The sequence below is a fragment of the Salmo salar genome, chromosome 16, assembly GCF_965601325.2.
Source record: "Salmo salar chromosome 16, fSalSal1, whole genome shotgun sequence".
NCBI lineage: Eukaryota > Metazoa > Chordata > Actinopteri > Salmoniformes > Salmonidae > Salmo > Salmo salar.
This window is the reverse complement of record NC_138306.1, coordinates 64,384,813-64,408,932: the sequence shown is the minus strand read 5'-3', so window position 1 is coordinate 64,408,932 and position 24,120 is coordinate 64,384,813. Positions and strand designations below refer to the sequence as shown.

The window sequence follows — 24,120 nt, the reverse complement described above, 5'->3', positions numbered from 1 at the left end:
GCCAGAGTGAGATCAACATATCACTTTCTACCACTCAGTCAGCCAGAGATGCATAAGCGTGTACATGCTGTGCATTCCAGAAATGGCTCTGGAATCGTTTACCTGGCCCCTCCAGCAAGACGCCATCACCTCCATCTCTGGTAGCCACCACAACACAGAACGCGTGTCCTCACACACAGATCAGCCCAACACTTCCGACTCCAACCCAACGGTAGATTGCCCTAAATCACCAGTGCTCCATCGGTAAAAATGGAGAAAAAAAAGCGCTCAAAGATGGCCACTCTTTCATCCCTTTCTCCCCATTATCGTCCTCTCGCTCTTCCTCTCTACTAGAGCAGCAGCCAAGGTGTGGATTTCCCTTTGCTCTCGCTACACGGAGGATGGGAGACAATAGTGGAGGATTCCCCAAACGGCAAGAATCTGCAGATGATATGAAGTTCGGTCCTAAAAGTATCCGTTTCCTCCACAACAAAATAAAAAACCAAAGACACTTACATAGTATATAGAGAAAGCCTAGATACTACAAAAACAAATTGTTTTTCCCGATGTTGGAATGTCACCATTCCAAAATCCCGATCTTGTCCTTCCAAGGCCCTATCGAGTTCAGATGAATAGCGTAAAGCAATGTATTTAAGAAAAGGAAATAGATACTGTTGTAGAGAGCAAGAGCGAAGGTGAGATATTTGTTTAAGTCCTTCAGGAGTAACTGAGACCAATGCAAAGCGACTTCAACCTGCTTCCACTCACAGACTACAGCCAGGAAAGCAAGACCGGAGTATAGTGTGAGAGTACAGGCTCCTTGACACACACACAATCCGGCATACACACACGTACTCTACGCACAAGATGAGCACCACTAACCCCTAACTCAGAGACTGGGAGGCGAGACGCCCCTCCCCCCTCCATCCTTCCATATTTTCTTGTTTCCCCCCCTCTCTCCCCCCTCTCTCTGTGGAACAGCTGCGGAGTCCTGGGAGCGTGCCCAATCGCCAAGCCATAATCCCCATACAAACAGGAGAACCCCTTCACCGGCTGGCGACAGAGAGGACCCCTCTGTCCCGTCACCCAATCAGAATGTGTACCCGCTCTCCTCTCACCAACCAAGGGGACCCGTTCGCCAGACCCTCTTCCCCCTTATCCAATCAGTGCAGGGGTAGCTGACCCCCCCACCCCGACAACAGTAAACAGGGAGTGGTATTAGAGGAGTGGGGCAGTGAATATTTGGAGGAGGGGAGGGTTTGGGGTATTAAGATCCAAGCCTCTTATCTGGGCACCCCCCCCTTGACCCAGACTACCTTTCTGCATGAGTGGCGGTGTAATGCAAGAAACACACTGTTTGGCCAACACGCAGCGACAGGCTTTTAGTGTGGAATGTGTTTGTATGTGTGCGTGTGTGTAAAGGTTCAAAGGACCAATGGAGGATTACAATATGGAGTCAATATGAAGTCAATCCCAGTCACACTGATATCCCTCCTTCTCTACTGTAGGCACTTTCCTACTGCATTTCCGTAGGATTCCATGGAGGCTGAATTCAAAACACGATTTTCTGCTGCGCCTGTAAAAAGCCGATCTCGCTCTTTCCCTTTGAAGTTTTACCCTCTTTCCCTCTCTCTTGTTCCCCTCCCTCTCGCCCTCTCCCTCATCATCCCTCTGTACTTCGTTGTTCTATTCTGACTCATGAAGCAGGGGAGAAGGGATAGTGTGGTGAAACTGCAATCTATTCTCCCTTTCTTTCCCTCGCTCTTTCTCGCTCTATTTCTCGCTCTCGCCGTCTCTGTGTAAAAGTGCAGTGTAACACTGACATACAAACCCTCCCCTTGCCACAAACACCTCAGGCACTCTCTCTCTCACTTCTCCCTCTAAACCCATTTGCATGGCGTTCTGAATACAGACATGGACAGACGGTTAAAAACAGCTCATAAATAGCCTTGTGCAACATGGGACTATGATAACTCCATAATTAGTCAATTAAATCATATGGCCCCAAGTCCTAGCCATGAAATTTTGCGTTTGTATGCGTGTTTAATAATTTGAGATACTATGTCAGAAGACATACAGATGTGTGCATCCTCCTACCCACAATCCTCCAGTGTTGGCATCCATAATATTCGAATGAGCAGCAATACAGGAAGCGTCCCCTGAGAATGACTGCATAATTACGTTCCCGTACATTATGATAGTTTAGGCCTTCGGCATAAATTAAAAAGTGCTTGACGAATTTGTTTTGGGTCTTTTGTGTAGAGATAATTGTTTATTAACAGATGTATTAATATGTCAGATGGCCTTGGCTAGCGTTTGCGCTAATCATGGAATGCTGAAAACAAACGCTCTTGGGTCTGTGCCTCTAAAACAATGTTGAAGCGTCACAAGAGATAGATTTGTCAAAATGTTGTAATTTACAACATTGACAGAAATACGGTACATCTCCATACTTCACCCTGGAACACAGTTCTCTATCGCTACTGCTCCCTGTGTATCCCAGGACGATCACTTGGCTCAGCGGATTTGGTTTTTGAAGGCAAAATAAATCATGATCGAAAGTGGCCAACTTTACAATCCACCAAAGACAACATCTGACACACAACCATCAAACAAATGCCAAGAATGTACTTTACTCTGCAAAGCTGTGGGAGGGAGGGGAGAAGGGGTTCTAGATTAAAGATGATGGATAAATAAACACACATGATAGAGAGAGAAAAAGAGAGTGAAGGAATAGTGGAGCACCGAGAGGGGGAGAGAGCAACCCTCTTTTCTAACCCGAAAGAGGATTAGGCGATTCAAATGAAACAGGCCAGCCATTTCTGAGACAAATATCTTAAACAACATACTACACTGCTCCTTATTTTCTTCATGGAAATTTCCCTCAGTGTCGTTTCACTGCACCAGACCAGTCAGTAATCTATAAATGACTGGGCTTGTTATTTCTCTTTAGCTTTGGAGAGGAGGGTCAGGTCAAATCCATTGACGTTTTCAGCTAAGTAGCCTTTTAACAACCACGAGGAGGAAAACATGTATAAGTCTTGGCTCCTGTTAGTTTCAGAATCATGCTTACCATACCAGACAGGGTTGGGGTCAATTCCATGAACATTATCTAAATTCAGTAAGAAACAATAAAGAACATCGAATTGGAATTTCTGTTAACTTCCTGTATTGATCTAATTGAAATGGAATCGACACCAACCTTGATACCAGTGTTTCTCAACCTTTTTTGGACCAGGGGGCTGCAAGCTACTGTTTACGTAAAATGACCATTCTTCCCTGGTTGACCACTTCCATTAAACCGAGCACTGGAAAGTTGACAGAATCAGTGTCAGACTGGTAAGCGACATCCCAAGGATCAGACCCGGCCCGTGGACCGCAGGTTGAGGAACACTGGTTTATACCATAGCATTAGTGGCTCACACATCAAAGACTTCATAATACAAAAGGGAGCGTTACACACACATCCAGCTCCATTTCTCTAAGCTCAGGCACATATCAACCAGAGTCGACGCACAACAGGCATGCAGTCATGCTCCAGACCTAGTGCAACTGAACGCAGCCCATATGTATGGGGTTATTATAAACAACACTCCAGATTCGGGTCAAACGCACGTCAAGTACTTTCAAATTCTATTCAGGAAAAAGTATGGTCAGTAGGTGTGCTTGATTTAGCTTGGAATTTGCACTTTTGGGATTATGTTGGTTCTATTGTCCCAGGCAAATCAAGTCAAGAACATTTGAAAGTATTTTACATAAGTGTATATGACCCAGGTCTGTCTGCAAGACTGTCATGACAGTGAAGTTAGATAGAGTGCAAAACTGTACTGAGCCGCAGTGCCAGTTACCTACCCTCCATTTCTTTCCCCCTACTAGAGGAAAGGAGTGCAGGGAATCAAATGGACACATCAGCAAAGGGAGAAACACGAGAAAAAAATGGACAAAGGAGGTATATATGCAGGGGCTGCATACAGGAGAAAGGCGAGAAAAAAAAAGCAACGGAAGGATGGGATAGAAGTAAAACGAGCCAAATCAGGTCAATCGAGCATTGTGAGTGGGTGTTGGCACTGTGGGAGGAGCTTAGGGAGATGGTAAAGAAGTGTAGTTCAATCACAAGCAAGCATAAGCAAGCGAATGAGGTGTCACCTTGGTCAGCAGGTGAGAAGGCTTTCCTGCAATGCTTTTCAGAATGAGGGACGTTTCTCTGTCCAGATAAGAGTGCTTGGTGGCGCAGAGGTGAGGAGAGAAACAGATAAGACAGTCAGGGCAATGATTCTCAATGGCTCATTAAAAATGCTTTTGAAGGGTGGGGGGGGGGTTAAAGTGTGGAAGCAAGAGGGGTCCGAAAGATGGAGCATTGATTGTGGTGGTAGTCATATTAGATCGCTGTGGATGGGGAAGAGAGACAATTTATCAAAAGCACATTTTCTAAAGATGATACTGCTGTGATTACTGAAGGTGATTACTAATACTCACCTGTACACAATCACACACCTACTGTAACTACATACAGGTCTTGCTTAGTCTCCAACACATGCACACATACCGACGCACATGCGCACACACACACACACACACACACACTTACAGTGTCCAGATCCACTTCACCCTCCCGTGAGGTGAAGTCAAGCTGCCGTCTGGCCGGCTTAACATTGGCCCGTCGCAGTAGTGAGGCATGCTGGGAAACGGGGAGGTGCATTATGGGTGCAGAGAGGATGCAAACACACACACAGTAATCATGCAAGAGGACGGGGAAGGTGCACTTTACTCAAGGAGGCGTTAAGTTCTCTTTCTCTATTTAAAATGTTCACATTTTCCTTTCAACACCTTACCTTCCACCTCTTCAATCTCTCCATCACATACTGATTCTATATGTGGTCATGTGTGGCGCTAGCAATGCCAGGCTGTGGGTTCAATTAGTGATACCGTACTACATACTGTATGTATGCATGCACTGTACTGTTAGTCGCTTTGGATAAAAGCCTCTGCTAAGTGGCAAATATATTTCCTCCTTTCCATCTCGTTAACCTAAACTAAGTTCCCGTACTTAAGTCAAGCAGGTTGAGTTTACAGCAAAACGGGTACAGTAGATACATTGTAATCCATATCACACATGCAGACTTCAGTGATTACAATGCATTCACTCACTGTACTGCAAATACCACACTTTCCAATGCGTAGTATACACACACACACACAACATTGTGTGTTACACAGATAGCAAACAAATGTAATAGAATGAGTTGTACGGTGCACACTTGACATGCAGTTGGGACTTAAAACATCATGCAGTGGGAGTGTACCATGCAGGGAACTAGAGAGGGTGGTTTCGAGAGGATGTGCGTACACACGCACACACATTCATCATCATACCATTCATCATCATACCATTCATCATCATTCATCATGTTTGAACAAACAAACCACAGCAGCAGTTTATTTCCCCCCTAACCAAACAGCCTTTCACTGTCATAACTCAGATAGCCAGCCCACCCACTTAGTCTGAATAAAGGAAGTCCCACAATGCCCCATTAGCGGCAATCATTACCCTGCCCAAACTAAAAGCCTGTACATGAAAAAGGGCTTTTGATAAGCTGAGATAACTGGGCCTAGTTTGCAGGCTGACTCTCATACAGATGACAGAGGATAGAAATGAACAAACTATCAGTGGTAATAATGTTTCACTAAGAGATATTGCTATTCATGGTACATCTTAGTTTTTAGGAAACAATTGGGAAAACAGGATTGTGAAGATTGGAGTGTGTGTATGAGTGTGTGTGCCTTACCTCAGTACTGGCCGGGCCCTGTGGCGGCTGGGGGCCTTGTGAACCCCCTTCCTGCTCGGGCCCTCCTACTGTCCTAGACAGCACCTTGTCGATATCCAGAGAGTCCATGCTGGACGCGGATGCAGAATTAACGCTGGACCTTGAGGAGTGGCCCCCTGCCTCGTGTTCACTAACCGTGCCCACCGAGCCCGTCCTCCGGTGCTGCGAGGACGAGGAACCTGCCGAGGGGCGCCGGAGGGTGGTCGAGGAGTAGGAGGAAGAAGTCTGGTGCGCCGCCTCGTCCATGCTGAGTGACGCCTGCTCCAACTGGGCCGTGATGTCGTCCAGCGAGAAGTTAGATGCAGACGGGCGCCCGTGGGAGTTGGAGCTGCCCCCTCGGACGGTGGAGGCTGGTGACGCCCGGGTACTACTGCTGGTGCTGCCCCCGCTGCTACCCCCCCCACCGCTACCAGTTTGCTTGACACTGGCGCTGCGACCCCCCGGGCATCGCTGTTGACATTTAGCCTGGCGGGCGGTGCCGGTGTTGGGCTTGCCGATGGTGCTGAGCTCCTGTTCTATGGAACACAGGTCAGCCATCAGGGCATCCAGGTCTACGGTCTCTGTCGTCTGGTTCAGAGCCTCTGTAAGGAGGGGGAAAAGGGAGTGTGAATCCACGTTATTTTGTACACACACACACACACACACACACACACACACAAAACAGAAGCTAAAATATAGATTTCAAGTGTGACGGTTGAAAAGGTACTTTTGCACAGCAGTAAAGCAATGGCGGTATGGGTCACACAGGCATGTCACAGACACCATGCTCTGCAGGAAGTAGGTAGGGCATATAGGTCTGAGTGTGTGTCTTACCGTTGATGTTGTACATGGAGAAGCGGTACGAAAAGTTAGCCATGTTGGTTTCCTGTCTGAGAGGGGCCTTCTGGACCGGCTTCTGTGGCTTCCCATCATCCAGACTCTGTTGAGGACAAATCACACTATCAAAATCACCACCATGTTAAAGATAGTCTCTGATACTTTTTAGCCACTAGTTCTGAATGGTCCCCGAATAGAGTACTACCTCACAAATCATTGCCCACTCGCTCTACTGTGTGTGCGTCTTGTAGCTGTCATTCAAATGGCGAGGGGCTGAAGCTCATTGGCTGAAACTAAAATTGCTAGGGGACTGGCCCACATGGGGGTAAATGTAGGGAAAATGGCACCACACAGTTTTCAAACTAGGGATTCCATGGATAATTGAGGTAAGACAGTAATTCTTCTCATAGATTATGCATGTATGAACTACACATTAGAGGTCGACCAATTAATTAGGGCCGATTTCAAGGTTTCATAACAATCGGTAATCTGCATTTTTGGACGATTATGGCCGATTACATTGCATTCCACGAGGAAACTGCGTGGCAGGCTGACCACATGTTACGCGAGTGCAGCAAGGAGCCAAGGAAAGTTGCTAGCTAGCATTAAACTTATCTTATAAAAAACAATCAATCTTAACATAATCACTAGTTAACTACACATGGTTGATGATATTACTAGTTTAACTAGCTTGTCCTGCGCTGCAAATAATCAATGCGGTGCCTGTTAATTTATCATCACGCCAAACGGGGGATGATTTAACAAAGGAGCATTCGCGAAAAAAGCACAACCATTGCACGAACGTACCTAACCATAAACATCTTTTACCTTTCTTAAATGAATACACAGAAGTATATTTTATTTAAACCTAGATACTTAATTAAAATAAATTAATGTTAGCAGGCAATATTAACTAGGTAAATTGTGTCACTTCTCTTGCGTTCATTGCACGCAGTCAGGGTATATGCAACAGTTTGGGCCGCCTGGCTCGTTGCGAACTAACTTGGTAGAATTTTACATAATTATGACACAGGTTGTGCAATGTAACAGCAATATTTAGACTTAGGGTTGCCACAAGTTTGATAAAATACGGAATGGTTCCATATTTCACTGAAAGAATAAACGTTTTGTTTTCGAAATGATAGTTTCTGGATTTTACCATTTTAATGACCAAAAGCTCGTATTTCTGTGATAATTATATTATAATTAAGTCTATGAGTTGATATTTCATAGAGCAGTCTGACTGAGCAGTGGTAGGCAGCAGCTCTTAGCAATGCTTGATCACAGCGCTGTTTATGACTTCAAGCCTATCAACTCCTGAGATTAGGCAGGCAATACTAAAGTGCCTATTACAACATCCAGTAGTCAAAGGTATATGAAATACAAATGGTATAGAGAGAAATAGTCCTATAATAACTACAACCTAAAACTTCTTACCTGGGAATATTGAAGACTCATGTTAAAAGGAACCACCAGCTTTCATATGTTCTCATGTTCTGAGCAAGGACCTTAAACGTTAGCTTTTTTACATGGCACATATTGCACTTTTACTTTCTTCTCTAACACTGTGTTTTTGCATTACTTAAACCAAATTGATCATGTTTCATTATTTTTGAGACTAAATTCATTTTATTTCTGTATTATATTAGGTTAAAATAAAAAAAGCGTTCATTCAGTATTGTTGTAATTGTCATATATATAAAAATTAAATCGGCCTATTAAAATCGGTACCGGCTTTCTTTGGTCCTTCAATAATCGGTATCGGCTTTAAAATCATAAATCGGTCGACCTCTACTACACATGAAACAACGTACAGAGCATGTCTTTAATGCATAACAATATCAGACTTTTAATAGGCTTGAAGGAAGTGGAAGAAAGCTAACATGACTCAGCGAAAGGGTGGGAAACTAGGATAATATGGTTGGCGAGATACGGTTACCAGGATACGATTGCAAGGGTACGGTTACTAGGTTACAGTTACTAGGACATGGTTGCATGGATACTATTACTATGACATTGTTACTAGAATATGGTTACTTGGATATGGTTTGCTAGGATACCGTTGCCAAGAAATGGTATCCATGACATGGCTACCAGGATACGCCCATCCGCCCCTACTGCAATACCTGTGTGAGTTTGTCCAGCTCTCCCAACCAGGCTCCAAACATTTTGTCCAGGTCCTGGTCTTCCTTATCACTGTCTTCCTCCTCTGCCCCGTGGTCCAGCTCATCGTCAGACATATCCGCCATCTGGAGGCAGACACACAGAGTTCCTCATTTGAATACAGAAATCACATTATAATCTAAAAGGATTAAAACATTTCAATTCGTGTGCATTCAAGCATACGCAGACACAGTTACTAAGAGAGAATTCCATCACACAGTGGCCGCGATGAATCCACACCTTCACCAGCTCAACCGTCTTACATGTTACCATGGCAACCGCCAAAAAGAGCTCTATAACGTGGAGAGATACGGCTGCGCAACGGCAGGACGCGATTCCCTGTTGTCTGCCAGAGATACAGTATAGCACATGTTGGATGCCGTTGAAAGGCTTACTGAGTTGAGCCAAGGCCTATTCCCCACGAGTGGCTGCCCATACTGCTTTGGCTGTTTTGTACAGTAGTGAGCACTGAAATGACTGCATGACACATTCCACATAGGCGCCACATCGATTTATAAAGAACGTTATGGCTTCAATAAACCCATCATACCTATGGTCAGACATTGGTGATAAGAGTCGAAGTCGACTGTCAGCCACAGCCAGCCATGAACGGTGTCCCAAATTGCACCCTATTCCCTTTATTGTGCACTAGGGCTCTGTAATGCACTATAAAAGGGAATGGGGTGCCACTTGGGACGTTACCATGGTATTCTGTATCACAGAGCCTTATTGTGCCATCTAATGACAATGACAGAGCGCCCTCTTGTGGCCAGATTAGAAAATAGGTGATTTATTTATTTATTTCCCACCTTTTACACTGCTGGGATAATGATTCTCAGTGTGTAAATCATGTGCAGTGTCATGACTAAATGCCACACCGGTAGAACTTGAGCCAGTGATACTACAAGCCTTTAAAGCCCCTAGGGGTGAGTGTGTGTGTGCACGCGCGCACACATGCGTCACCGAAGCCCCTTCCCCTAACCCCCACCCACATCCATGTGACTAAACCAATCTCTGACCACACTCCTTTCTGATCCACTCCAACCTCGGGCAGACAGAAGCATATTGGTGTAATAGCTGACCCCATCACACAGTAATAGCTGACCCCAGGGAGTGACGCAGTGGATTCATCGCGGCCACTGTGTGATGGAATTCACCTCCTGTTCCTATTGCGTCACTTCCTGGTTGGAGAGGGAGACAGTTTGGTGGAGTATTAGTGTCACACAACCTTAGGAGTGAAAACACAGCATGGGATCCAGTCAGAGGAACGCTATGTCTTTATCTACTGATAGGCTCCATGAGGACATGGGGAGGCACAGCCATACACTGTGGGACACAAGAAAACACTCCCTCACACATGGTCACATACAGTTGAAGTCAGAAGTTTACATACACCTTAGCCAAATATATTTAAACTCAGTTTTTCACAATTCCTGACATTTAACCCTGGTAAAAAAATCCCTGTCTTAGGTCAGTTAGGATCACCACTTTATTTTAAGATTGTGAAATGTCAGAATAATAGTAGAGAGTGATTTATTTCAGCTTTTATTTCTTTCATCACATTCCAAGTGGGTCAGAAATTTACATACACTCAATTAGTATTTGGTAGCTTTGCCTTTAAAATTGTTTCACTTGGGTCAAACGTTTTGGGTAGCCTTCCACAAGCTTCCCATAATGAGTTGGGTGAATTTTGGTGAGTTCTATATTTGTTTCATCAGACCAGAGGACATTTCTCCAAAAAGTACGATCTTTGTCCCCATGTGCAGTTGCAAACCGTAGTCTGGCTTTTTTATGGCGGTTTTGGAGCAGTGGCTTCTTCCTTGCTGAGTGGCCTTTCAGGTTATGTCGATATAGAACTCGTTTTACTGTGGATATAGATACTTTTGTACCCGTTTCCTCCAGCATCTTCACAAGGTACTTTGCTGTTGTTCTGGGATTGATTTGCACTTTTCGCAGCAAAGTACGTTCATCTCTAAGAGACAGTACGCATCTCCTTCCTGAGCGGTATGATGGCTGCGTGGTCCCATGCTGTTTATACTTGTGTACTATTGTTTGTACAGATGAACGTGGTACCTTCACGTGTTTGGAAATTGCTCCCAAGGATGAACCAGACTTGTGGAGGTCTACAGTTTTTTTTCCTAAGGGCTTGGCTGATTTCTTTTGATTTTCCCATGATGTCAAGCAAAGAGGCACTGAGTTTGAAGGTAGGCCTTGAAATACATCCACAGGTGCACCTCCAATTGATGTCAATTAGCCTATCAGAAGCTTCTAAAGCCATGACAATTTTCTGGAATTTTCCAAGCTGTTTAAAGGCACAGTCAACTTAGTGTATGTAAACTTCTGACCCACTAGAATTGTGATACAGTGAATCATAAGTGAAATAATCTGTCTGTAAACAGTTGTTGGAAAAATGATGTGTACTGCACAAAGTAGATGTCCTAACCGACTTGCAAAAACTATAGGTTTGTTAACAAGACATTTGTTTAGTGGTTGAAAAACGAGTTTTAATGCCTCCGACCTAAGTGTATGTAAACTTCCGACTTCAACTGCACACAAGCACACCCTCTACCACTAAACTGTAACCACAGATTATTTCGCTCCCCCGTCCTCTCTTTTCACACACAAACTAGTAAGAAGTGAGACAGAAAGAAGCACACGCACGGCGACATGGGATCACGGGCATGGCAGCAGGGTGTGACAAAGTAGCCTAAAGACACAAAGGCACAGCGTTATCCCCACAATATTTCCCTGTGTTCCTACAGTACATTAACCCCTACAACAGCCAGACCTGGGTTCAAATACTATTTGAAACCTTTCAAATACTTTGAGCGTTTGCTCAAGCCTGCCAAGGGTGCCAGGCGGGCAGGTTTGCAGTTTGGGGTATATTCTATGGGTTCCATTGCGACAGGAGAGCTCAATCAAGTATTTGAAGCCAGGTCTGATAGCAGTCCAATCAGATGGAACAGACTGTTAGAAGCTCAAGCCTAAGGTAATCTCATTGGTTTTCCAGGGGGTATAGTGCTTCCCCTTAACCGTGCTGTGAGCCCCTTGATGGGCGACTGTACTGTACCAGACAACAGGACCCTCCAGAGGTACATAGGGGGGCTAACCCCAAATTGACCCCTGCTTTTGATACTGTGTGTGTGTGTGTGTGTGTGTGTGTGTGTGTGTATACTTGTTTTCCTACCTTATCAGGACCCCAATGTCCTAACAATTCACCCGAAAGTGTGGAGTGTATGTTGGAGGTAGTATAATGTAATAGCAATGTCTCGAAGAGAGGAGCAATGTGTTTAAGTGTAGAGGGAGCAGTGGAGAGGAAAGGCAGGAAGGGCTTGCTTTGAAAATCCCCTCTCCTCTTGTTCCCCTGAGAGAGAGAGCAGAGAAAAGAGAGAGCAGAGAGAAAAGACAGCTTACCTACTTTGCGGCATATCTACCTCCAAATCCTTATTTTCTTCTGTGTTAACAGCTCAAAGAAAGAGCGAGAGGAAGAAGCAGAAGAGAGTGAGAGTGAGAGGGATCAGAGTGAGGGAAAGAAGAGAGAACAGGGAGGTAGAAAAGGGCTGCTGTGCTGAGTTACAGTTAGCATTCAGCATTACAGTTAGCATTCAGCATTACAGTTAGCATTCAGCATTACAGTTAGCATTCAGCATTACAGTTAGCATTCAGCATTACAGTTAGCATTCAGCATTACAGTTAGCATTCTGTGGTTAACCAGCCTGTGACTTGGGCCTAGTTTGGCTGAGTGTGTGAGTGGGCCTGGTGGGCACTGGCACAGGCCATAAACACACAGACAGACACGTATACCCTCACTCACAACACACAAAAGTTAATGCGTGCAAAATACGCACAGCAGCTGGAAAGGAGTCTGTTTCGGATCATGAGCGGACACATTCAAGATCGCTAGCTTACACAGAACCACTGTTGTGGGTGTGTGTGTGACTGTGCTAATGTACAGGCATGGACAGTTGCACGCACACAGTCTTTCCACACTGTGTCTCTACAGCTGCCCAACCATTGCCCCCCTAAGACTCCATGGCCATCACAGTCAACCATTTAGTTGGCTTGGCCACCATATATGTGAGATACACAATGTACAGTGAACAGGGCACACACCCGTGTGTATGTAGTAGCTGTGCGCGCGGCAAGTGGGGGGGATGTCAGAACAGGAAATGGCCTAATTTCCCCCCACAGGCTGTTCCATAACAACACCCAAGCCCAGCAGTCAATCAAAAACCAGCATCGCCATTGTTACAGCGCCAGGGACAGGGCTTCTTTACAGCATGACATCATGGCTAACCGAGGAGGACAGGAAGAGGAAAAGAACAGAATGAAACGAGCCTCCTTTCTGTTTGCAAATACCCTGGTGGTGCTATCATATAGACTGCTGCGTCCGAAATGGCACCCTATGGGTCCTGGTCAAAAGTAGTACACTATATAGGGAATAGGGTGCCATTTGGGAAGCAACTACAGAGATGAGCGATCAGCCACTGCCTGCAGTCTGACCTGTATTTGGACAGCACTCCCCTGCTGTTATAAAATTATAGACACACACACACACACACACACACACACACTTTTTGGGTTTTTGACCATAAGCTTTAAACAGTGCTGCCAACTATTGAAGATAGGAATTCTCACTCCAAGCTGTTGTCATTGGCGCCACTCCTAAACGGGGGTCTAGTGGTTCCCCCACGGGGGGGGAAAAAAATCCGTTTTAAAGCTAATTTCCTGCAATTCTACATATTTTTGTTTTACATGGCTAAGGCCCATAACCAGGTTGGATTTTTATTATCACAGGTCAGGATTCTCAACGAATTGGCTTTAAATTACTGAGATTATTTGGGCATGACATTTAGAGTATGCTAACTGGGGGTCATTAAATTATATTGGTTTTTGGTTAGAAAATGCTAATACTAAAAATTGGTGGCAGTGTAACCATGGGATGGATTTCAGTCTTTCCTTGTAAATATGTAATTCATTTGGGTGCACTATCCCTTTACAATAGGACCATAGAAAATACTGTATAGGAGGTATCACTCTAAGAGGGTTCGCTGCCCCTGATCTATGCTTCCCAAATACTTGGGGTTTGAATATGTGCATGTGACATTTGATTTCTACAAATTACCCCACATTCAAGAAAAATCTCATGAAAATAAATCTTCAGTGGGTGTGAGGATGATTGGCAAAACGTTGCCACCATCTGACTCTACATAGGCAAGATACTTTGCATTTGTGCATATCGTTTCTGCCTAGCTGCTTGTGCACAATACTAAAGACTGGATATTTGAGGCAAGGGGTGTTTCAATATGGCTTATTCTCATGACTTCGCCTACACTACCTGGCCAATGTATTAGGTACACCACCCCGTTAACAAAAATGGATCGCTCCAACAGACAGTGAGTCACGTGGCCATGGCTTGCTATAAAGAAGCAGGCAGACAGGCATCGAGGCATTCAGTTACTGTTCGACTGAACGTTAGAATGGGCAAAACGAGTGACCTAAGCGACTAATGAGCACGGTATGATCGGTGCCAGGCGCTCCGGATCCAGTATCTCAGAAACGGCTGCCCTCCTGGGCTTTTCACGCACGACAGTGTCTAGGGTTTCCCGAGAATGGTGCGACAAACCAAAAAAATATCCAGTCAGTGCCAGTCCTGTGGGCGAAAACAGCTCGTTGATGAGGTCAAAGGAGAAATGGCAAGAATCGTGCAAGCTAACAGGCAGGCCGCAAACAGACAAATAACGGCGTAGTACAACAGTGGTGTGCAGAATGGCATCTCGGAATTTTTGCATTTTTTATTTCACCTTTATTTAACCAGGTAGGCTAGTTGAGAACAAGTTCTCATTTGCAACTGCGACCTGGCCAAGATAAAGCATAGCAGTTCGACACATACAACACAGAGTTACACATGGAATGAACAAAACATACAGTCAATAATACAGTAGAAAAAATAAAACAAAAGTCTATATACAGTGAGTGCAAACTAGGTAAAATAAGGGAATTAGGGCAATAAATAGGCCATGGTGGCGAAGTAATTACAATATAGCAATTAAACACTGGAATGGTAGATGTGCAAAAGATGGATGTGCAAGTAGAGATACTGGGGTGCAAAAGGAGCAAAATAAATAAATACAGTATGGGGATGAGGTAGATAGATGGGCTGTATACAGATGGGCTATGAACAGGTGCAGTGATCTGTGAGCTGCTCTGACAGCTGGTGCTTAAAGCTAGTGAGGGAGATGGGAATCTCCAGCTTCAGTGATTTTTGCAGTTCAATGCAAAACGCTTCGATCATTGTCACGGATGGGGAATTGCAGCAGACGACCACACCTAGTTCCACTGCTATCAGCTAAAAACAAGGAGATGCGGCTCCAGTGGCCACACAATCACCAACACTGGACAATTGAGGAGTGGAAAAACATTGCCTGGGTCGACGAATCCCGGTTCCTGGTGTGTCATGCTAACGGCAGTCAGGATTTGGCGTAAGCAGTATTTGTCCATGAACCCATTCTGCCTGGTGTCAACTAGAGGTCGACCGATTAATCGGAATGACCGATTTCAAGGTTTCATAACAATCGGTGATCGGCATTTTTGGACACTGATTATGGCCGATTACATTGCACTCCACGAGGAGACTGTGTGGCAGGCTGACTACCTGTTATGCAAGTGCAGCAAGGAGCCAAGGTAAGGTGCTAGCTAGCATTAAACTTACCTTATAAAAAACTATGAATCTTAACATAATCACTAGTTAACTACACATGGTTGATGATATTACTAGTTTATCTAGCTTGTCCTGCGTTGCATATAATCAATGCGGTGCCTGTTAATTTATCATTAAATCATAGCCTACTTCGCCAAACGGGTGATTTAACAAGCGCATTCGTGAAAAAAAGCACCTTTCTTAAAATCAATACACAAGCATATATTTTTAAACCTGCATATTTAGTTAATATTGCCTGCTAACATGAATTTATTTTAACTAGGGAAATTGTGTCACTTCTCTTGCGTTCTGTGCAACAGAGTCAGGGTATATGCAGCTGTTTGGGCCGCCTGGCTCGTTACAAACTGTGTGAAGACTATTTCTTCCTAACAAAGACAAACGGGGGATGATTTAACAAAAGCGCATTTGCGAAAAAAGCACAATCATTGCACAAATGTACCTAACCATAAACATCAATAGCCTTTCTTAAAATCAATACACAGATTTTTTTTTTTTTTTAAACCTGCATATTTAGTTCAAAGAAATTCATGTTAGCAGGCAATATTAAACTAGGGAAATTGTGTCACTTCTCTTGCTTTCATTGTACGCAGAGTCAGGGTATATGCAACAGCTTGGGCCGCCTGGCTCGTTGCAAACTAATTTGCCAGAATTTTACCTAATTATGACATAACATTGAAGGTTGTGCAATGTAACAGGAATATTTAGACTTATGGATGCCACCTGTTTGATAAAATACAGAACAGTTCCGTATTTCACTGAAAGAATAAACGTTTTATTTTAAAAATGATAGTTTCCGGATTTGGCCACATTAATGACCTATGGCTCGTATTTCTGTGTGTTATTATGTTATAATTAAGTCTATGATTTGATATTTGATAGAGCAGTCTGACTGAGCGGTGGTAGGCAGCAGCATGCTCGTAAGCATTCATTCAAACAGCACTTTCGTGCGTTTGCCAGCAGCTCTTCGCTGTGCTTCAAGCATTGAGCTGTTTATGACTTCAAGCCTATCAACTCCCGAGATTAGGCTGGTGTAACCGATGTGAAATAGCGTTTCAAATGTCACTCGCTCTGAGACTTGGAGTAGTTGTTCCCCTTGCTCTGCATGGGTAACGCTGCTTTGAGGTGTGGCTGTTGTCGATGTGTTCCTGGTTCGAGCCCAGGTAGGGGCGAGGAGAGGGAAGGAAGCTATACTGTTACACTGGCAATACTAAAGTGCCTATAAGAACATCCAATAGTCAAAGGTATATGAAAAACAAATGGTATAGAGAGAAATAGTCTTATAATTCCTACAATAACCTCAACCTAAAACTCCTTACCTGGGAATATTGAAGATTCATGTTAAAAGGAACCACCAGCTTTCATGTGTTCTGAGCAAGGAACTTAAACGTTAGCTTTTTGACATGGCACATATTGCACATTTACTTTCTTCCCCAACACGTTGTTTTTGCATTATTTAAACCAAATTGAACATGTTTCATTATTTATTTGAGGATAAAATGGATTTGATTGATGTATTATATTAAGTTAAAATAAAAGTGTTCATTCAGTATTGTTGTAATTGCCATTATTATAAATACATAATCGGTATCGGCTTTTTTGGTCCTCCAATAATCGGTATCGGCGTTGAAAAATCATAATTGGTCGACCTCTAGTGTCAACGGTACAGGCTGGTGGAGGAGGTGTTCCGATTATTATTTTATTTAACCTTTATTTAACTAGGTGTATCGCCGTCCAATCTGCACCAAGAATTCAGGCTGTTATGGAGGCAAAGGGGTCCGACCCGGTACTAGATGAGTGTACCTAATAAACTACCCATTGAATCCGGGTGAAAGCTATGATCTAGGTTAAACCTATGATGTTTTGTACTGAGTGTACAAAACATTATGAACACCACTTTCCATGACAGACTGACCAGGTCATTGAATGCCATGATCCCTTACTGACGTCCCTTGTTAAATCCACTTCAAAATCAGTGTAGATGAAGGTGAGGAGGTTTGTGTCAAGAACTGCAACGATTCTGGGTTTTAAGAACGGTCCACCCACCAAAGGACATCCAGCCAACTTGAAAACTGTATCCTGAAGACAACTGTATCCTGAAGACATAGCCTAAATCTAAATCAACTGTGCCTGAAAATCGTTTTGAAATTGGGTCATATGCGTCCGCCTTTCTACATCATGAGCATTGTAACCGTGGCTAATGCAAGTGGTGGATTAAAACAACAATTTAAATAACTAACTAGGCAATATTATCACATGCTGTAATAAGGAAGCATTCTGTGACAGGGACAGTAGTGACAGCAAATGAAGTTGCCATGCTGCTCTTTTGGTAATTGAATTCATAAAATGCTCATCTTGTCTGCTGTGGCTGGTGTGTAGAGGGGCGTTTCTTTATAAAAATGTACATCCAATTGCCTTGGCGCCGGACCCTTACTAAACCAATTACAACCTTTAATCTGTTGGGGTACACAGTGCAGTGGCAGGAAAATTATGGATCTCCCAGGTGAAGCTGCCACGGTTACAAATCAAACTTTGTCACATGCGCCAAATACATCAAGTGTAGACCTTACCGTGAAATGCTGACTTACAAGCCCTTAACTTTTCTTGAACTGCACTGTTGGTTAAGAAAATATTTACCAAATAAACTAAAAGTATAAAATAATAAAAGTAACAAAATAACAATAACGAGACTATATACAGGGGGTATCAGTACCGAGTCATTGTGCGGGGGTACTGGTTTGTCGAGGTAATTTGTACATGTAGGTAGGGGTGAAGTGACTATGCATAGATAATAAACAGCGAGTAGCAGCAGTGTACAAAACAAATGGAGGGGCGGGGGTAGAAGTCTGGTGGCATTTGATTAACCTGTTGGGGGTAGGGGGCAGTATTGACACGGCTGGATAAAAAACGTACCCGATTTAATCTGGTTACTACTCCTGCCCAGTAACTAGAATATGCATATAATTATTGGCTTTGGATAGAAAACACCCTAAAGTTTCTAAAACTGTTTGAATGGTGTCTGTGAGTATAACAGAACTCATATGGCAGGCAAAAACCTGAGAAGATTTCATGCAGGAAGTGGCCTGTCTGACAAGGTGTCGTTCTTCTTGTCTCTGTTTATTGAAGAGTGAGGATCTTAGCTGTCCCGTGACACTTCCTACGGCTGCCATAGGCTCTCAGAAGGCGGCAAAATGCTGAATCGTGGCTTTGCAGGCTCTGGCTGAAACAAAGTAGCGCGTTTGGGTAGTGGCTGGTTACAGTACTGTGAGACTCAGGCTCGTGCCCGCGTCGACCGAAAGCTTTGTTTTCTTTCCTCTGTTTAGCTAAATGGACATTCCCGGTCGGAATATTATCTATTTTTTACGAGAAAAATGGCATAAAAATGGATTTTAAACAGCGGTTGACATGCTTCGAAGTACGGTAATGGAATATTTAGATTTTTTTTGTCACGAATTGCGCCATGCGCACGACCCTGATTTACCATTTCGGATAGTTTCTGGAACGCACAAACAAAACGCCGCTATTCGGATATAACGATGGATTATTTTGGACCAAACCAACATTTGTTATTGAAGTAGCAGTCCTGGGTGTGCATTCTGACGAAGACACCAAAAGGTAATCAAACTTTTGTAATAGTAAATCTGATATTGGTGAGTGCTAAACTTGCTGGGTGTCTAAATAGCTAGCCCGTGATGCCTGGGCTATGTACTTAGAATATTGCAAAATGTGCTTTCACCAAAAAGCTATTTTAAAATCGGACATATCGAGTGCATAGAGGAGTTCTGTATCTATAATTCTTAAAATAATTGTTATGCTTTTTGTGAACGTTTATCGTGAGTAATTTAGTAAATTGTTAGTGAATTCGCCGGAAGTTTGCGGGGGGTATGCTAGTTCTAAACGTCACATGCTAATGTAAAAAGCTGGTTTTTGATATAAATATGAACTTGATTGAACAAAACATGCATGTATTGTATAACATAATGTCCTAGGGTTGTCATCTGATGAAGATCATCAAAGGTTAGTGCTGCATTTAGCTGTCTTCTGGGTTTTTGTGACATTATATGCTAGCTTGAAAAATGGGTGTCTGATTATTTCTGGCTTGGTACTCTGCTGACATAATCTAATGTTTTGCTTTCGTTGTAAAGCCTTTTTGAAATCTGACAGTGTGGTTAGATTAACGAGAGTCTTGTCTTTAAATAGCTGTAAAATAGTCATATGTTTGAGAAATTGAAGTAATAGGATTTTTAAGGTATTTGAAAATCGCGCCACTGGATTAGACTGGCTGTTGCGTAGGTGGGACAAATTCGTCCCGCCTAGCCCAGAGAGGTTAATTGTTCAGCATTCTTAAGACTTGGGGGTAGAAGCTCTTAAGAAGCCTTTTGGTCCTAGACTTGGCAATTTTATGGGCTTTCCTCTGACACCGCCCATTATATAGGTCCTGGATGGCAGGAAGCTTGGCCCCAGTGATGCACTGGGATGTACGCACTACCCTCTGTAGCGCCTTACGGTCAGATGCCGAGCAGTTGCCATACCAGGCGGTGATGCAACCGGTCAGGATGCTCTCGATGGTGCAGCTGTAAAACTTTTTGAGGATCTGGGGACCCATGCCAAATCTTTTCAGTCTCCTGAGGGGGAAAAAGGTTTTGTTGTGCCCTCTTCATAACTGTCTTGGTATGTTTGGACCATGATAGTTCGTGGGCGATGTGGACACCAAGGAACTTGAAACTCTCGACCAGCTCCACTACAGCCCCGTCGATGTTAAATGGGGGCTTGTTCGGCCTTTCCTGTAGTCCACAATCAGCTCCTTTCTTGCTCACATTGAGGGAAAGGTTGTTGTCTTGACCTCCTATAGGCTGTCTCATCATTGTTGGTAATCAGGCCTATCCCTGTTGTGTCGTCAGCAAACTTAATGATGGTGTTGGAGTCATGTTTGGCCACGCAGTTGTGGGTGAACAGGGAGTACAGGAGGGGACTAAGTACACACCCCTGAGGGGCCTCTGTGTTGAGGATCAGTGTGGCAGACATGTTGTTGCCTACCCTTACCACCTGGGGATGCCCCGACAGGAAGTCCAGGATCCAGTTGCAGAGGGAGGTGTTTAGTCCCAGGGTCCTTAGCTTAGTGATGAGCTTCGTGGGCACTATGGTTTTGAACGCTGAGCTGTAGTCAATGAACAGCATTCTCACATAGCTGTTCCTTTTGTCCTGGTGGGAAAAGGCAGTGTGGAGTGCGATTGAGATTGTGTCATCTGTGGATCTGTTGGGGCGGTAGGCGAATTGGAGTGGGTCTAGGGTATCCAGGATGCTGTTGATGTGAGCCATGACCAGCTTTTTCAAAGCACTTCATGGCTACCGACATGAGTGCTACGGGGCGGTAATCATTTAGGCAGATTACCTTCGCTTCCTTGGGCACAGGGACTATGGTGGTCTGCTTGAAACAAGTAGGTAATACAGACTCGGTCAGGGAGAGGTTGAAAATGTCAGTGAAGATACTTGCCATTTGGTCAGCGCATGCTTTGAGTACACGTCCTGGTAATCCGTCTGGCCCCCGCGGCTTTGTGAATGTTGACCTGTTTAAAGGTTTTATTCACATCGGCTACCGAGAGCGTTATCACACAGTCATCCAGAACAGCTGGTGCTCACGTGCATGCTTCAGTGTTGCTTGCATAAAAGGCATTTAGCTTATCTTGCTTGCGTCCCTGGGCAGCTCGCGTCTAGGTTTCCCTTTGTAGTCTGTAATATTTTTCAAGCACTGCCACATCCGACGAGCGTCAGAGCCGGTGTAGTAGGGTTCAATCTTAATCCTGTATTGACGCTTTGCTTGTTTGATGGTTTATCTGAGGGCATAGCGTGATTTCTTATAAGTGTCCGGATTAGTGTCCTGCTCCTTGAATGCTCATGATGTAGAATTGCAGATGAATATGATCCAATTTCCAAACTATTTTCAAGCACCAGTTGATCAGTTAAACGCACTGAATTGGATTAATTAGAAAATAAAAGTACTTTTTTCAATAAATGACAAATAAAAAGGTGTGGTGTGTGAAGAGGGTCAAATGCATCTCACGCCCAACGCATGAGAGCTGGCCGCACCGTTTAAAATCAGCGTCCCAGGTGCTAATTCACTTAAAGCTGTTAGAACACCTGCTACTAAGGGCATGATTGGTTTACAACCGGGGGCATCACCATTACCTGAAAGAGACAGTGTGTGGGTGTGTGTGTTCTATGTGAGTTATCACAAAACAAACATCCATCCCTCTCCCTCCACTCTCCCCCTCCCTAGCCATCTTTCTCTCACTCGCCATCTTTCTCTCCCTGTGTCTCCTTCTCCCTCCATCACGCTCTCTCCAGGCCTGTGTGTCTATGAGAAGCCTGCTCATGACAGTCCCTCATCTGTCTCCCATCACCACCGGGGTCAGAGCTGGGGCCACCTCAGGGTTCAGAGGTTGCCCCACTGGGGATGTTGTGGTGTTAAGCCTCTGCCACAGTGGGAGGGGTACATAGGAAACACACACACACGTCTGCCCCACACTAGGCCACCAGTTCGGGTTGGCCTGTGCCTCCGAGGAGGGGGATATAGAGGGAGAAGAGAAGAAAGAGAAAGGGGGAGAGATTGAGGGGACTGTTCTGGAAAAGCACTGCTCTAAATTAAAGAAGGTAATGGCTGGCTTCCAGTTCTTAACCATGAGGCTGGGAATCGAGAACAGAACACACAAACTGTCAATGTACTGTTGAGTGCTCAAGCTGGGCACGAGCGAAGAGTGTTTCATATAGAGAAGGGACAGGATGTGATGTTGGCCTATGGAGGGTCAACAGGCAACATCAAAGGTCATACATGGGATGCTCACAGACAGTCAAGTCAGGAGGTGTAGAACCCTAACCTGTAGCCAATGCATCTGTATATAACCACACACACCGCCACAAGCCGTATAAATGTGAATTTTAAACACTACATATATCTCAATGACAGAGATAAATACAGGCTGATGTTATGCAGCAAGTAACCTAGTAGAACAGTGTTTAACCTAGGTGTTTGGTTGACTTCCGTGTAATCTGAATAGAAATCTGCTAGCAACTCATGCTTCACATGCAAACCACTTGACCCTATATAAGTATATTTGAGAGGGGGAGGGAAGGAGAGAGATAAGAAGCGGCAGGTAGCAGAGCGGTTAAAAGCGTTGGGCCAGTAAGCAGAAAAGTCGCTGGTTCGAATGTCCGAGCCGGCAAGGTGGAAAAATCTGGCATTCTGCCCTTGAGCAAAGCAGTTAACCCCCAACAACAACTGCTCCCCGGTGCCGTAGACATCGATTAAGGCAGCCCCCTGCAACACTCTGACTCAGAGGGTTCAATGTGGAAGACATTTCGGTTGAATGCATTCAACTGTGCAATTGACTAGGTATCCCCTTTTCCAAAAGAATGGAGAAAAACAAGGAGATGAGGATTGATAGAGCGGAAAGTAGGGAGAGAGAATGGAAGGAGAGTTAGGCAGAGAGAGGGAAGGAGAGAGAGCATGAGGGAGAGAGAAATAGGGAGGGAGCGAGAGAGAGAATGAGGATGAGAGTGGGGGGGTAGGGAATGAGAGAGAGAACGGGAGAAGGCATTAGGACAAATCTACATGAATAGAATGAAACTGGCAGCGTCATTAAATAGTACCCACAAAACACCAGTCTCAACGTCAGCAGTGAAGAGGCGACTCCGGGATGCTGGATTTCTAGGCAGAGTTCCTCTGCCCAGTGTCTGTGTTCTTTTGCCCATCTAAATCTTTTATTTTTAATTGGCCAGTCTGAGATATGTATTTTTCTTTGCATCTCTGCCTACAAGGACAGAATCCCGGAGTCGCCTCTTCACTGTTGACGTTGAGACTGGTGTTTTGCGAGTACTATTTAATGAAGCTGCCAGTTGAGGACTTGAGGCGTGTGTTTCTCAAACTAGACACTAATGTACTTGTCCTCTTGCTCAGTTGTTCACTGGGGCCTCCCACTCCTCTTTCTATTCTGGTTAGAGCCAGTTTGCTCTGTTCTGTGAAGGGAGTAGTACACAGCATTGTACGAGATCTTCAGTTTCTTGGCAATTTCTTGCATGGAATAGCCTTCATTTCTCAGAACAAGAATAGACTGACGAGTTTCAGAAGAAAGGTCTTTGTTTCTGGGCATTATGAACCTGTAATCGAACCCACAAATGCTGATGCTCCAGATACTCAACTAGTCTAAAGAAGTCCAGTTTTATTGCTTCTTTAATCAGAACACCAGTTTTCAGCTGTGCTAACATGATTGCAAAAGGGTTTTCTAATGATCAATTAGCCTTTTAAAATGATAAACTTGGATTAGCTAACACAACGTGCCATTGGAACACAGGAGTGATGGTTGATGATAATGGGCCTACGTAGATATTCCATTTTAAAAAATCTGACGTTTCCAGCTACAATAGTCATTTACAACATGTCTACACTGTATTTCAGATCAATTTGATGTTATTTTAAAATGGACAAAAATGTTGCTTTTCTTTCAAAATCAAGGACATTTCTAAGTGACCCCAAACAGTTGAATGGTAGTCTATGTACTGAAAGTGAATTAATGAACAGACCGCAGAGTTCCAATATCCACAGAGAATTTTACAAAAACACAT

The 24,120-nt window shown here is 44.2% G+C and overlaps 1 protein-coding gene across 10 annotated transcripts in view; it reads right to left on the bottom strand.

Annotated features, from left to right (window-relative positions):
- The window catches only part of LOC106574363 (uncharacterized), an 82,491-nt gene that overhangs the window by 22,170 nt on the left and 36,201 nt on the right, over positions 1-24,120 (bottom strand). For 3 of the 10 annotated variants that reach the window (XM_082962819.1, XM_082962820.1, XM_082962818.1), the window contains 6 exons: positions 12,198-12,237; positions 8,747-8,869; positions 6,618-6,723; positions 5,766-6,385; positions 4,568-4,657; positions 4,126-4,200 (listed from right to left, as the gene is read on the bottom strand). In XM_082962819.1, the coding sequence (XP_082818945.1) occupies positions 4,126-4,200; positions 4,568-4,657; positions 5,766-6,385; positions 6,618-6,723; positions 8,747-8,869 (1,014 nt within the window). In that variant the 5' untranslated portion in view covers positions 12,198-12,237. The other 7 variants (XM_082962816.1, XM_082962817.1, XM_082962815.1 and 4 more) reach the window with 5 other exon arrangements.